The sequence below is a fragment of the Lynx rufus genome, unplaced genomic scaffold (genome assembly GCF_022079265.1).
Source record: "Lynx rufus isolate CCGP_SWC_20201006 ecotype Redwood Valley unplaced genomic scaffold, mLynRuf1.p SCAF_2, whole genome shotgun sequence".
Lineage (NCBI taxonomy): Eukaryota > Metazoa > Chordata > Mammalia > Carnivora > Felidae > Lynx > Lynx rufus.
In genome coordinates this window covers 157,117,877-157,134,686 of record NW_025814834.1, presented here as the reverse complement: position 1 = coordinate 157,134,686, position 16,810 = coordinate 157,117,877, and the positions used below count along the sequence as shown (strand labels likewise).

The window sequence follows — 16,810 nt, the reverse complement described above, 5'->3', positions numbered from 1 at the left end:
TTTCTTTGCTTCCCTGTGTCTCCTTAGAAATGCCCATCACCTGAGGTGACAAAAGATGTTCCTTGAAACTACTTAAGATTGAAGTGACTAACAGATACCTTTGGGCTAAATACTTGCTGAAATAGACAACAGAGGTTGGCTGACTGAGGGTGGATGACTGTCACTGCTTTTCTGGATTGGGATCTAAAAGTTGGCTTTCCTTACTCATCTTAGAAACCCCAGCCCTGCTGTTATAGGTATGCTGAGTATTCTGAGGTTTGGTGCTTAAAATGCAGACTAGGAAGTTGAAGCTTGGGCATGAGTAACAGCAGGGAGGTTTTGTGGCTACTATAGATAAGTGAAAAGCAAGAAGGGACCTTTGACCTTGTCTGTGATAGAATATTTGTTTTTAGGAATCTATGACCATCAGGGCACCTGGGTGGCTCAGTCGGTTAAGCATCTGACTCTTGATCTCTGCTCAAGTCTGTAAGCCCTTGTTGGGCTCCATGCTGGGTGTGGAGCCTACTTAAAAGTAGAAACGTATGACCAATCTGTAAGTACTGGTTAAGAGGCTCAAGAACTCAAGCATTTAGAAAGTGTTATTTTCTATTCTTTAAAAACAAAACAAAACCAAAGAAAAAACTCCCTGGAGATAAAGCCTATGTAGGAGAATAGTTTTAACTTTCTTTTTTCTTTGTTTTTTTTTTTGTTTTTGTTTTTTTACTATTAAGTAAACTCTACCCCCAACATGGGGCTTGAACTGCTGACCCCTGAGATCAAGAGTTGCATGCTCTGACTGAGCCAGCCAGTCACCCCTCAACTTTTTCTTTTGTTTTAATGGCTAAAATCCAGGATGATCCTGTAGATCCTCTCCATCTGTAAAAGTCACAGGTTCTTAAATTGCAGTGTTAATTTTACGTGGCCTTAACAGGATATAACTAACAAATTTGAGGAAATGATAATTCTATGTCCGTTCTTAAAACCATTCACATGTCTACATAGTGCATTAACATAATAGTGGTTTCTGTGCTTGGCATTAACACTAGGTCCTTCATGTTCCAGGGCCAGAATCTTAATTTAACCTCTTGAAGCTTTTCACATTTGATACTAGCAGCATGTACTGGGTGTGATTAGGTATTAGGTGATGGTCATGATCCCCTTTACTCCCTTTCTTCTATATTCTTTATACTTTCTCCTTCCTATCTTAATCTTCCTGCCTTTATGTAAAGGTGAGTGGGGAGAGGGAAACCTATCTTAAGAACTAAGAAGAAAGGAATTCTTTAAAAAGGTGATTTTTTGAGGCAGGGGTGTGGAGACAAGGAGAGAGCAAAAATTCAAAGCAGGCTCTGCACTATCTGCAAGTGCAGGGCTTGGCCTCCCGATCTGTGAGATCATAACCTGAGCTGAGACCAAGAGCTGGGTGCTCAATGAACTGAGGCACCCAGGCCCCCCAAGAAGGGAATTGTTGAATACCTATCCTTACCACTTAACCCATGCTATCCTATCTGAAATGGTGGGTTTCTACCCAAAGCCCTAGAAAGGACTACCAACTGTAGATGAAGCAACTAGAGCTCAGAGCGAAAGTAAATTATTCAAGTCATTCAGTCTAAAGCGATATCTTTGGGCCCAGATAAATTTGAGTCAAAGTCCAGGTCTCTTCCTTTACGCAAGTGGTTCCTAGCCTTATCAGGCCCAAAATAACACCATGTTGACTATCCTGAAATAAAAATTCAATATTATCTACCTATACACACTTTAAAAATACATATTTCTTAAGGAATAGAGTAGGTGCACATTAAATCCCATTAAGTCTCCTAGGATCTTTTGTTTAAAATTTTTTTTTAATTTTTCTTAATGTTTATTTGTTTCTGAGACCGCATGAGTGGGGGAGGGGCAGAGAGAGAGGGAGACATGGAATCCGAAGCAGGCTCCAGGCTCTGAGCTGTCAGCACAGAGCTCGACCTGGGACTCGAACTCATGGACTTTGGGATCATGACCTGAGCCGAAGCTGGACGCTCAACTGACTGAGCCACCCAGGTGCCCCATCTTTTGTTTAAATTTAAAAATTAAAAAAATTTAGAGGAGGGAGGGAGAGAATCTTAAGCAGGCTCAACGGGTGCACCTGGGTGGCTCAGTCGATTAAGCATCCGACTTTTTTTTTTTTTAATTGTCAAGTTAGCTAACATACAGTGTATACAGTGTGCTCTTGGTTTCAGGGGGTAGATTCCTGTGATCCATCGTTTACATACAACACCCAGTGCTCATCTCAAAAAAGGTCATGATCTTTTCATTGTGGAATTGAGACCAGTGTCAGTCTCCACATTCAGCCTGAAGATTAAGATTATCCTTCTACCCCTCTCCTGTGTGCTCTCTCCCAAGTCTCCTATGGTTTTAATTGTGCTCAAGTTCTGCACACTGATGTTTCCTTCCAAGAATCTTCTGGGGAAGATTACTTAGATGCTAAAGGATAGAGGAAGAACTCTACCACTGTTTTTCAACACCCCAATCTATGTGTTTCCTTTTATCCTATGCTGTCTTTAGTCCTACCGTTCTGAAATGGCAATATGCTTATTTGATCAGCTTAATAGATGTATTATAACTAGATGGCCATACAATTTGTATTTCAAACCCAGACACTTCAGAGAGTGACAGGGATGGTATTAAGAATTATTCTGGGAGTGGGCTGGGTAGGGAGGGGTGTCTGGCTGGCTCAGTTGGTAGAGGATGAGACTCTTGATCACAAGGTCTTGAATTCAAGCCCCATATTGGGTGTGGAACCTAGTTAAAAACAAAAACAAACTCTGGGACCTGGAATCCACCTAATTATAACCAAAATGCTTACTAGAAAAGGAGAAAGAAGAAAAATATGAGAAAGTTTCCTATGTTTGGTAATGAAACACCATATATAAACCAGTTTCCTGGGCATTAAGGAAGTCTGTGAAATTATAAGCACTAGGGAAGGGGGTGGGAAGAGCATAGCGTGGTTGTAAAAATAGAAGCAGATAGTGAGGGCGCAGCGTCAGCACCAGACCTGGAGCCAGGAGGCACTGGTACTCCTCGTCCTGGCTCCTGCTTGGTGACACATTTCTGGGAGTTGAAGGTGGAACCCTGTGGTAGCCTGCCAACTTCTTCGGGAAGCCTTCTGACATTGCTGGGTTCTTCTCCCTTCTTTAAGTCTTCTGCCTGCTCCAGTCCCAGGAGTTTTATAGTCAGGAATGTCAGTAATGTTGGCAAGCTGAGGGTGGGAAGAAGCTGCTTAGAGCAGGGAGCAGGAGCTAGTAATAAACGGCTCTGAGCAAAGGGGAGAGTCTTGCAGCCAGGGCTGTGCCTAAGTGTCTGAGCCTGTGACATAATTCTATTCTTGGCAGCTCCTTTCTACCTCATCCCAGTCTTTGTTCTTGGGGTTCTCTATCCCTGGGGTGGGAGATGGTTCAGAATTGAGCAACCTGAGTTTAGAAGAATCTTCACACACATACTCCAGATTGAGGGCTCCCCTTACTTGTGTCACACTGACTCTATCTATAGGTGTGGTTTTGTTTTGTTTCTCCCCCAGTACTTCTCAAACTTGCTAGTGAACAATTATCTAAGGTGGTCAGTGGGTTTGTCTTCCCCCAATCCTTCCATCTAGGGAACACTCTAGTACATTTTCCTCTGTCACCTCTCCCCCTGTTGCCTTGTACTTTTCCTAGTGTCTTTTCAGGTGTCCTAGTCTAAATTAAAAATCCTTTTCAGTCTTTTTCTCTGAAGATGTTTATAGTGCTTTAGATGGCCCACCATAAAGTGCTCATCTCTTTCAGAAATTCTGTCCTAGGAAATAGTAGTAAGGAATAGACCCCTGTCATTTTCACCTGATCCCTCAGTGGCTCACCATGCTTGCTTTCCAATTCTCCATGATTCACTTGGGTGTTTACTTAAAAAAAATTTTTTTTAAACTAATCTCTACACCCAACAGGGGCCTCAGATTGACAACCCTGAGACCAAGAGTCACGTGCTGTACCAACTGAGCAAGCCACGCCACTCCCCCCCCCCCCCCAACACCTTTGGGAGATTTTTAAATACCATATGCTTACAGACCTTTCATTATAAGGGTTGTAAGTCTGCTACCTGGGCTAATATGAACACAGTGCTCCATGAGCATTTTGCCAAACGTGTTTTAAGATTTTGATTAGGGACCTTTTGGGGATATGATGGCCATATTTTATAAATTTGTATTTGGTAAACTGGAAAGTTTAACCATGAATCTTTTTCTTAGAATTTATAATACTTCACAAACCCACCCTACTACACTGTTCTTAGATACAAAATGTCTCCTTATTATAGTCTCTTTGCCCTTTTATATTTTCCATTTTAAGTGTCAAGAGGAGTCTTTTAAGGAGAGAAGTAGGTTTAGAAAGCTGGAAAATTTGAGACAGCACCTGACCAGGGGAACAGCAGTGATTTATGATGTCTTTAAATTTGGCACATGACCTTGCAGCATTATTAGACCCAGGATAAAGTTCTGACTGGAAGAATATTGTGGAAGAGGATGATATATATAGCCATACACATTTGATTTATCTTACTTGGTTTAGTGTTTCTGTAATGTCCACAAAGGCAAGACTAAAATATATCCCTATCTTTTTAACCTTATCTTTCGAGAATTGCTTTGGATACATAGGTGGATATGGATACACAGTTTCTTGGATACATAGTTGCTTTGGTTAGCTTTCATTAGCAAACGAATGTTCTTTTGGTCACTGTGGGAAGTCATTTGGTAGATTAACAACTGTAAGTCTGCTTTTCTTTTTTTTGGATAAAATTATTTTTGTCCTATTATTTTGATCACTGAAAAAGTGGTTGTACTGAAGAAGGAAGAGTACAAAGGATGATTCACCTTTTATTTAAGACTTGCCACTGCTGACCCAGGGCAGCTAATTTAGAAGTGAATCATTTATAGAAAGTTCTACACAGTTCGAGGCAGGGCTTTGTACAATATCCTCATGAAGGTCTAAATAGAGCATACAGTATCAGGTTTCTAAATATCTGTCTTGTTGCCAATTTTATCTTTTGCAAACTGAAACTTGTTTCTAGATGACTGTAGCCATTGACAAGGTAAAGAGGTACTATATATAATACGTATATTTTAGAAATACTTCTTAGAAGTTTAGGGCACGTATTATACTGGGAAAATAACAGACTTGAGATTTTAAATGACTGTTTATAATATGAAGACAGAAATGCAGCTAGTTTTAAAATTACTTAACTGGAAGAAATCATTTTAAAACTACAGTACATTGGGGCACCTGGATGGCTCAGTTAAGGGTCTGACCCTTGATTTTTGGCTCAGGTCGTGATCTCGTGGGAGGAGGGTTTGAGCCCTGCGTTTGGCTCTGTGGTGGAAGCCTGCTTGGGATTCCCCCCCCCCCAACTTAAAATTACAGTAAATCAAACAAATGTGTTAATATTTTGATATTGACTAATCATGTTTGATCTTTAAAATCAATTACAAATAGCTCCTTTTTGCAGATTTTCTAACTCCTTTCAGGAAGTGGTTAATTAGGTAAACAGTATTATTTTGGTTCTATATAGAGCAAAAAATGTATAGTTTCTGCCTGCATTTTAAATTCAAAGCTGAGGGGCACCTGAACCTGAAAGTCAGTTGAACGTCTGACTTTCGATATTGGCTCAAGAGGTATCTTGTGATGTCATGGGATTGAATCCCGTGTCTGGCTCTGTGCTGAGTGTGGAGCCTGGTTGGGATTCTCTCTTTTTCTCTCTGCCCCTCTCCCCTGTTGAATGTGCACGTCTCTCTCCCCTGCTCCCCCCCCCCCCCCCGCCTCAAATAAATGAACCTTAAAAAAAAAAAAATTCAAAGCTGAGTTTGGTTACAGCACAATTATAGTATCGTGGGTTAGAAAAAGCCCAGAAGTTTTGAATTCCCGTTTTGATTGTCATTCATTACCTATGTGACCTTAGATAAATCACCTAATAACTCACCTTGCCCAGGGCGTAGTTATGCCTGCCCTCAGGACTTGACTCACAAGGATTAGTTGCGCTAATGGCTTTAGGAGGTGATCAGTAACTTAGGTGTCCCTCTCTGTGCAGGTGTTAGATGTCAAGAGAGGTAACACTGCAGGGAAAAGAACTTGGACTTGGACCCAGGGTTGGAATCTCATGTGCACCAAATACTACTGATATGACTCTAACCCGTTTTATCTAAGTCTTTTTAACTTTTTTGAGATGTATACCTGAAATAGTACATGTAAATTATAAGGATTCAGTATTTGTATATATCAAAGTGACCACCATGATATCCAGTTAACATCCATCAACACAAATAGTTATAATTTCTTGTGATGAGAACTTTTAAGATTTCTCTTAGCAACTTTCAAATCTACAATATAGTATTAACTATAGGTGCTGTGCATCACATTCCTAGGACTTGTTTTTTATAACGGGAAATTTGTACCTTTTGACCACCTTCACCTGTTTTTTTCCCACCCTGCACCCCCTGCCTCTGGTAAGCACCAATCTGTTCTGTATCTGAGGTTTGTTCTTTTTAGAGCTCACATGTAAGTGAGATCATACAATATTTTATCTTTCTTGGTCAGATTTATCTTAGTATAGTATAATGCCCCTGGGTCTATCCATATTGTTGCAAATAGAGCCATTTCTAGCCTTTGTTTTTTAGTTTGTTAAAAGAGGGGGAAGGTAATATCTCTTACTTAGAATTGCTGTAGGGATTAAAGGAGGTAATATGTGAAAGTACCTGGTGCACATAATGGTTCTTGGACCTTTACTTTGATTTTATTTTTCCGTTCTTCCAGACCTATCTTCTCCGTTCCTTCACTTTGCCACTACTTTACTGGAAGTGGGAGCCAGTATTCAAACTGTGTACAGCTAAGAGGGATGAGCAGGTGCCCCAGTTCATGACTGTAATTGAAGGATTGAGTTTTAGAAGTTATTTGATATGTTTATCACATAACCTATTTTGGAGGAGCCATGTAGCATAAGACCTTGAGAGCTTTGTGGAAGAGTTTTAAATAAGAATATTGTCACTGGCTTGGCTAAAGCTACTCTCATCTATTCAAGCACTCAGTAAATGGGTAATTCCCCCCCCCCCCCCATAATTATTTTGTTCTTAGTTTCAGGTTGTATGTATGTATATATGTATTATTTAGTTGGAAAGTGTGTGTGTGAGTGTGGGGGAGGGGAAGAGAGAATCCCAGGCAGACTGCACTGTTGGAGCCTGAAGTGGGTCTTGCTTTCCCAAACCAGGAGACCCATGACATGAGCCAAAACCAAGAATCAATTGCTTAATTGACTGAGCCACCCAGGTGCCCCTATATATATTTTTAATGTTTATTTTATTTATTTTTGAGAGGATGAGGGTGTGCAATCAGGGGAGGGGCAGAGAGAGAGGCGGGGAGAATCCCAAACAGGGATTGGGAGCCCTGATCCAGGGCTCCATCCCACAAACTGTGAGATCATGACTTGAGATGAAACCAAGAGTTGGATGCTTAACCAATTGAGCCACCAAGGCACCCCTCAGGTTGTTTTTAATTCCTCCTATTTAAAAACATTTTTTAAAATGTTTATTTTTGAGAGAGAGAGAGGAAAAAAGAGAAAGAAAGGGTGCGAGCAGGGGAGGGGCAGAGAGAGAGAGAGAGAGACACACACAAAGAACCTGAAGCTGGCTTCAGGCTCTGAGCTGTCAGCACGGAGCCAGAAGAGGGGCCTTAAATCCACGAACCTCGGGGTCATGACCTGAGCCAAAGTTAGACGCCTAACTTACTGAGCTACCCAGGTACCCCTAATTCCTGCTATTTTAAGGACAGTTAATCAGATAGAGGTAAAATAATCTTTTATTGAGGAAAAAGTCTGAGACTTAATGAGAACAGCCCAGATAAAAACCATAGTCACTAACAAAGGAAACAATCCAAGCAGTGTTCTTATGTGTAAAGATGAAGTATTAACTCCTGATGAAAGTATGGTTTAGTTGGGGTGCCTGGCTTGGTCTGGTTCGTAGAGCATGCTAATCTTGATCTCAGAGTTAGGAGTTCAAGCTCTATGTTTACTGTAGAGATTACTTAAGGAAACAACAACAACAAAAAAGTGTGGTTTAGTTACTAGATTTGTCATTATGTGCTTTTTATTTTCTGTAATAACATGGATATTTCTAGAAAACCTATAGAAAGTTAGATTTTTGGTAGATTGAGATGTAGGAAAGTAGTATTAAAATAGTAATCCTGCTATTTTAGAAAACCTCAAGAGGTAAAGATTCCAGTTGCTTGTATTTAAAATCACATTCACAAATAATCTAATGGCAGCTACACAAGCCTATAATTTCTTCCAGAGAACTTTGGAACATGTGGAATCTTTGACCAACTCAGTTCCTGTTTAAGGAAAGTATTAAACAAAAGAAAGTTGGAAATGAACTTCCTTGATTTAAAAAAAAAAAATGCACTTGATGTGTTTTTGGAGAAATTTGTAACCTGTTTGTGGGCCAGAATATTTTTTGAAACACCAATGACAAGCTACTTATTAACAAGGGACATTATAAAGTATATAATGGAGAGAAAAGGCAGTATTAATCTATATTAGTGACTCTATAGTCATTCAGACTTATCATCTTGGCTATATTGAGTGAGTTTTAAGGGTGAATAATCATAACCACATGATAACCAGAAGATAGCAATTCAAATACAGTGCATGGTAAGAATACTGTCCATGAGTTATTTATTTTTGAGAGCACGCAAGCAAGGGAGGGGCAGACACACACACACACACACACACACACACACACACACACACACACACACACACACAATTTGAAGCACGCTCCAGGCTCCAAGATGGCATCACAGAGCCCAATGTGGGCTCAAACCCATGAACTGTGAGATCATGACCTGAGCTGAAGTTGGATGCTTAACCAACTGGGCTACCCTCGTGCCCCCTCTTATTTTATTTATTTATTTATTTATTTATTTATTTATTTATTTATTTTAATATTTGTTTTTGAGAGAAAAACAGCATGTGTGGGGGGAGGGGCAGAGAGAGAGCGAGAGAGAGTGAGAGAAGAAAGCAGGCTCCAGGCCCTGAGTGGTCGGCACAGAGCCCAATGTGGGACTTGAACTCCAGAACCACAAGGTCGAGGTCATGACCTGGGCCGAGGTCATGACCTGGGCCAAGGTCAGACACTTAATTGACTGAGCCACCCAGGTGCCCCTCCATGAGTTATTCTTTAACAACAAAGTTGAAAGATAATGTAATTTATGGGAGAAAAGGAATCCATCTGTTGATGACATTAAAAAGAAACAAAATCTGATCTCTTCAGGAAAACTAAGCAGCTTTCAAGCATGGGTGAAACATCACTGTTCAAGAAACCCTTACATTCCAGGAATAATAACCTCTATAAAGAGCTTTTTCGTTTAAGAAGTACTCATATATGTAGTCTCTCAGTTTTTGCAACAAGTGTGTCAGTAGACCAACTTTACTAATGTCATGATGTACACAAGAACCAGGGAGGTCAAATGATTTGACTGAGCTCACTGAGAGTACGGAAGTGGGACTAGATTCAAGTCTCTTACCCTTTTTTTTTTTTTTAATGTTTATTTTTGAGAGACCACGTGTGAGCCGGGGGAGGGGCACAGAGAGGAGGAGACACAGAATTGGAAGCAGGCTCCAGGCTCTGAGCTGTCAGTACGGAGCCTGACATGAGCCTCGAACTGACAAAACAGTGGGATCATGACCTGAGCTGAAATTGGATGCTCAACTGACTGAGCCACCCAGGTGCCCCATAAGTTTATTTTTAAGAATAATCCCTATGCCCAGTGTGGGGCTTGAACTCAGCACATGGAGATCAAGAGTTGCATGCCAGGCACCCCAAATCTCTTACCTCTTAATCTGTTGTTGTTTTTTTTTCCTAACAACCGTTTTAAGGATGAAATATTTCCTCTTGGGGATTTATTTTGCTGATATTGGAAGGGGGAACCACTTTTTCTGTGCCTGAAATTTCTTCTTTTTAAATGTTTGTTGAGAGAACAAGAGTGAGCATGAGCACAAGCCGGGAAGGGGCAGAGAGAGAGAGAGAGAGAGAGGGAGAGAGAATCCCAAGCAGGTACTGTGCTGTCAGTGCACAGCCCAACATGGGGCTCAATCCCACCAACTGAGATCATGACGTGAGCTGAAGAGTTGGACACTCAACTGACCGAGCCACCCAGGTACCCTGTGCCTGAAATTTTTGATAGAGGAGATAGGATGTGAAATTTGGATAAGGATGCATAGTATCTCAGTATATTAAACATAATTCACCAGCTTCCTGACTGAGTTTAAGGATAAATTGAGCTAGAAAGTAGAGAGAACTTTTGCTTATGTTTTATTTTAGAGAGAGTGAGAAGGGGAGGGACAGAGGGAAAGAGAATCACAAGCAGGTTCCATGCTTAGTGCGGAGCCTAACTCAGGGCTTGAGCTCACAACCCTAGGATCATGACCTGAGCAGAAATCAAGAGTTGGACTCTCAACTGACTGAGCCACGCAGGCACCCCTAGAAAGAACTTTTAAATGGAAGAAATAGAATTCCTATCTTTTGTATTTTTATATCTGGAATCTTTTTAGTTGAAAACAACAAAATCTAAAATGGGTTGGTTAAATTATTGGTTTGTGTAACTAAATATTTTGGGATAAGACTGTGTATCTGATAAGTTTTCAACTGCAATAATATGAAACTACTTGCTAAAATTGGCTAAAACAATTGCATAAAAGGGGTAGAGTGAGCTCCAGAGTTGGTGAACAGAGCAACTCCCCTATGTCAGGGATCTGGGTTTATTCCATCTCTTTGCTTTGCCTTTCTTGGCACTGGTTTCTTCCTCAGTAGTAAGATGGTGGTGGAAGTTCCCAGACCACCTACAGATAAGGCAGCATCCAGGGCAAGGAAAGGATGGTCTTTTACTGTATGTTTCTTAAGAGTAAAAAAATATTCTCCAGAAGATCCTTGGACATCTTCCATGTCTTGTTGGCCGCGATTGGGCCACATGCCTACTCCTAAAATACCACTTATACTGGTTTAAATCTTATGCCTAGAATAGGGGATGTGAGTCATTTTCCTCCAAAGCACGTAAGATGTATAGATACTTGAGATCTGAGTGTTATGTGAAGAGGGGAAGAGAAAGGCACCCATGTCTTGCCTTGCCTGCAAACTTTTGGCTGCCTGGGATGTAACATTGTTCTGTAGGGGAGGAAGCACAATGAAAAAGGGTCATACCTACAGGAAATCTAATATTTGTTCTGCAGGGAAATGTGAAAAATTGAAAGAAAGGAAGCAGCTTAGTAACTAGAAGTCCACTTCGTGTGGGATTTCCTTTTTGGGGCTTTTCTCCTGCCCTATTACATCATCATTCTGTTTTAATGTTTTCTAACTGGTAAGTTTTTATGTTAATGGTGTTTAGCAGATTCACTGTTAAAACCAGTAATAACAAAACTGTTTCTTTACTTCCCATCGTTTTGAGAAAGAAAATCAGGAAAACTGTTCACTGTGCATGTTACCTTGTCCCTCTACCCACACTATTACTGATTTTTGTCAGTGGACTAATTATACCATTGATTTCACAGAATAAAGAATAGGAACCTTTCTTAAAGGACTTTCTTTTTCCCTGTGAATAATACAGTTCTTATACTAGAGTATTTCACAAAAACTTACTAATTACAGAACTAAATATATTCTGCCCTGCCCAGGAACACAAAGGGTTAAATCAAAGGTCCACCAGTTAGCACAGCTCCCCACAGAGGAAAAGGGGAAAGGGCAGGACAGCACATGTTTCTTTGTAAGCCTTTTTTCTTTTATATCCAGTTGCCTCTTGTCCTCCTCAGTAGCTCCTTTCATATACATCTGAAATTGGTCAGAATCTTGCTGACCATGCTGGATCTTTTAGTTGTAGAACAGAGAGTGCTTCCAGTTCAGACACATTCTGATGTGCCTTAAAGATCCATTTAATAAGTAGTAGTTGTGCCATTCCTGAACTTCATGAGGTTTATGGATGTCAGAAGGCTTACCTTCCAGTGGGAGTCAAGAATGCTATGAAACCTGGGGATCCAGGGAGAGGGTAGAAAGTGAGGACTGAAGCAAGGCTCAGGGTCCGAGGAAGTGTTGGCAACATCTGTGGCAAAATTGATAATAAAAATAAAAAAAACCTTAACTATTTTGGAATAAAACTGCTATACTGAAATGTTTTTGTTTTACATACCCAAGAAAATTAAGGGATTGGATTAGTGAGTCTGTAAGATATGTTTTAGACCTCTTTATTTTTGCACCTCATTCATTAATTTTCTCAAGCATTCTAATGCAAGATAAATTTCCTCATTTAAAAAACTTAGCAGTTTTCAAAAATAGACTTGCCTATAATTTCATTGTGGCATACATGTCATGGCCTTGCCTTTGAGAAGACAACTTTTGATTTTAGCATTGTAAATGGCAGGTAGTGGAGATCTTTTCAATCACTTGGAAGTTGGTGAGATGTAAACTCAGAATCTTGCTCTTGACAAATATTGGCTTTGTGACCTTAGGCCAATTACTTTCTTTCACTAAACCTCAAATTCCTCATCTGTAATTTGGAGGGGATAAGTATTTGTAAAGTCATTGTGAGGATTTAATGAGATAATGACCGTAAATTGGTTAATATAGAGCCTTGCCTATAGGAAATATTCCATATATATTACCCAATGTTAATGATGTAACTTCTGTCATAAATCGACTATTTCACTCAAATACCCTAATAACCAGAATGTTTTCCTGATGGAAACTGAACTATTTCTTTCTTTCTTACAGATCTTATACTGCACGTTAAACACACCTAAAGTTGATATGGAAAGACTCTTAGGATCACAGATAGGTCTTGAAGATTTCATATTTGCCCATGTGAAAGGGATCAAAAAAGAAGTAAATATACATAAATCTGAGGATTCACTTGGTCTCACCATTACAGATAATGGTACTGGCTATGCTTTTATAAAGGTAAGTCTTAAAAAAAATAACTATGTGACTTAATGGAGGGTAATATTTAAGAAAATCTACCAGGTCAAAGAAATGATTTTAACAGTCAGAACTGGCTCAGCAGGGATGGGTTGGTAAGGTTTCATTTAAACAAAATGGAAGGGGGTTATTTCCAAATGTATTTTATTTTTTTCTAATTTCATTTTTTAAATTTACATCCAAATTAGCATATAGTGCAACAATGACTTCAGGAGAAGATTTCTTAATGCCCCTTACCCATTTAGCCTATCCCCCCTCCCACAGCCCCTCCAGTAACCCTCTGTTTGTTCTCCATATTTAAGAGTCTCTTATGTTTTGTCCCCCTCCCTGTTTCTATATGCTTTTTTGCTTCCCTTCCCTTGTGTTGATCTGTTTTGTCTTAAAGTCCTCCTGTGAATGAAGTCATGATTTTTGTCTTTCTCTGACTGACTTCGCTTAGCATAATACCCTCTAGTTCCATCCACATAGTTGCAAGTAGCAAGATTTCATTCTTTTTGATTGCCATTGTATATATATACCATATCTTCTTTATCCATTCATCCATTGATGGACATTTGGGCTTTTTCCATACTTTCGCTATTGTTGATAGTGCTGCTACAAACATTGGGGTGCGTGTGTCCCTTCGAAACCGCATACCTGTATCCCTTGGATAAATGCCTAGTAGTGCCATTGCTGGGTTGTAGGGTAGTTCTATTTTTAGTTTTTTGAGGAACCTCCATACTGTTTTCCAGAGTGGCTGCACCAGCCTGCATTCCCATCAGCAGTGTAAAAGAGATCCTCTTTCTCTGCATCCTCGCCAACATTTGTTGTTGCCTGAGTTGTTAATGTTAGCCATTCTGACAGGTGTGAGGTGGTCTCTCATTGTGGTTTTGATTTGTATTTCCCTGATGAATGATGTTGAGCATTTTTTCATGTGTCTGTTGGCCATTTGGATATCCTCTTTGGAGAAGTGTCTATTCCTGTCTTTTGCCCATTTCTTCACTGGATTATTTGCTTTTTGGGTGTTGAGTTTGAGAAGTTCTTTATAGATTTTTGGATACTAACCCTTTATCTGATATGTCGTTTGCAAATATCTTCCCCCATTCTGTCAGTTGCCTTTTAGTTTTGCTGATTGTTTCCTTCACTGTGCAGAAGCTTTTTATTTTGATGAGGTCCCAATAGTTCATTTTTGCTATATTTAAAAAAAATTATATATATAAAATTTGAGAGAGCTCATGCAAGTGGGGTGGGACAGGGAGAAGGAGAATCCCAAGCAGGCTCCACTCTGTAGTACAGAGCCTGATGTGGGCCTTGATTCCATGAACTGTGATATCATGACCTAAGCTGAAACAAGAGTAAGATGTTCAACAGATTGAGCCATCCAGGTACCCCTCAATTTTTTTTTTTTTAAGTAGGCTCCATGCCCAGTGTGGAGCCCATCACTGTTTGGCTTGAACTCAAGACCAAAGACCTGAGCTGAGATCAAGTGTTGGATGTTCAACCTAGTGAGCCACCTAGGTGTCCATATATATGTATGTATGTGTGTATATGTATATATACATACACCTATATAATTTTAAGTAATCTCTATGCCCAATGTGGGGCTCAAACTCACGACCCAGAGACTGTGTTTCATGCTCTGCTGACTGAGCCAGCTAGGCGCTCCAACATATTTTTGACACCTTCTTACATCTTAAATAGTCTTCAGGGGTGCCTGGGTGGCTCAGTTGGTTAAGTGTCTGTCTCTTGATTTTTGGCTCAGGTCATGATCTCATGGTTTGTGAGTTTGAGCCCTGTGTTGGACTGCGCACTGACAGTGTGTAGCCTCCTTGGGATATTCTCTCTCTCTCTCTCTCTCTCTCTCTCTCCCCCCCCCACCCCTCCCTCCCTCGTCCCCCCCCCCCACTTGTGCCGCCCCAAAATAAATAAGCTTTAGAAAAGTTTGAAGAATTTTTAACTATAGAATTTATTTAAATACTAATAGAGCAATATAGAGCTGTAAAGGCAAGAGAAGGAAGTTTGAAATAGTATGAAAAACTAAGAACTGAGGTGTGGGGAAAAGAAAAGTAGACTTATCTCTTAAACAGTTCTATTAAGCAATTGTATAACAGACTTTTATTGAATGCTTATGTACTAGGCACTTGACATACATTTTCTCATTTAAGTCTCAACCATTCCATTGGTACTATGTTTCCTCTTGTTGAGGTATAACAAATTTTTTTAAAAATACTTATTTTGAGAGAGGGAGAACGTACACCCACGTGAGCAGGGGAGGGGCAGAGAGAGAGGGAGTGAGAACATCCCAAGCAGGCTCTGCACGGTCAATGGGGAACCCAACATGGGGCTCGAATTGATGAACCGTGAGATCATGACCTGAGCCAAACTCAAGAGTCAGACACTTAACAGACTGAGCCACCCAAGCACCCCAGGGTATAACAGATTTTTAATGTTCAGCTTATTGTACTCACACCTGTTAACCATCACCCAGATCAAGGGAAACTTCATTTCCACCACCCAGAAGTCTCCCTTGTACTGTTTCCCAGGCAGTATGCTTCTCCCACAAAGGTAGCCACTACTCTGACCTCTATCACTACAGTTTTGCTCGTTCTTGAACCTTCTGTAAGTAGAATCCTATATTATGTACTCTGTTGTTTCTGGATTCTTCTGTTGAACATGGTGTCTGGGAGATTGACCTGTGGGTAGGTACTATTACCAACCTCTATTTTACAGATGTAGGAACAGGATAAGGGAGGTTAAGTAGCTTGCTTTAAAGTTATATAGCAGAAAAATTCAGTATTTGAATTTAAGAGCCTCTGACTCCAGAGCTGGCATTCCCATCCACTTCACTAAGAATTAGTTACAAACTTCATGCAACAGAGTATGTTTCAGGTTTTTATTTTGTCCAAATCTTTTCTTTGCTGATGCACTGTCATTTAAAACAAGTCTTAGGAAAGCAACCTCCTTAACTGTAAATAGTACTTTATTTAACTCCCCACTTGATAGAATGGCTATTTTTAGCTCTGCTAAAAGATAGGACTGTGTTGAAGGTTGAGTGGGTGATCAAATGGAAAATCGTGAGTTGGGAAAGTCATGTGGGATTATCTGGGGGAAGCTCAGGACATGAGGCACATGCAGCAATGCCTTTCTAATGTCAGCAGGAAGGGCTTAGAAGTTTTGCAAACATACGTGGATTTTTTAGATCTTAACCTCTGTTCAGAGTTTGTGTTCTTTTTTTCTTGAATGTCTCCTTGAACATGTGCCTGCGTCAGTACGAGTCACTAGCCCTGGGGAGGCAGAACATGATGGCAAGAGAAAGTGGAGCATACGGCAAACTGCTGACGTAGAATTCAACTTAAAAGAGAAATGAATACGATTAATAGGACTTCTTACAAACTGGGGTGGGGGTAATTTCAAATTTACTGTAAGATTGTAATAATACAGAAGACTTCCATAATACCCTTTACCCATTTCTCCAATTCTTACCACTTGTCACGTTTGCTTTTTTGGTCTAATACACACATGTGTATGTGTATATGTATACATATGTACAAATATAATTTTCAGAACCATTTGAAAAAGTAGAATGCATATATTCCCATTTAGCCGCTAGTATTTCAGAACGTAGTTATTAAGCACAGGGTTTTTTTTTTTCTGTATAGCTAGACAGTGCAATTGTGAAATTCAGAAAATCTAATATTGATAAAATAATTTTTAATGCCTATATTGCATTTCTGTCAGTTGCCTCATATCCTCTGTAGCATTTTTCTTTTCCTTTATAGGTGTAATCCAGGGTCATGAATTTTATTTAGTTGTCTTTTTAATGGTCTTTAGAATAATCCCTCAGCC

General features: G+C 40.0%; 1 protein-coding gene across 1 annotated transcript in view; it reads left to right on the top strand.

The window, feature by feature from the left end:
• Positions 1–16,810, top strand: part of GIPC2 (GIPC PDZ domain containing family member 2) — a 79,861-nt gene that overhangs the window by 12,738 nt on the left and 50,313 nt on the right. Inside the window, exon 2 of the mRNA XM_047086020.1 lies at positions 12,782–12,967. Coding sequence (XP_046941976.1) covers positions 12,782–12,967 — 186 coding nt within the window. The remainder of the gene's footprint in view (positions 1–12,781; positions 12,968–16,810) is intronic.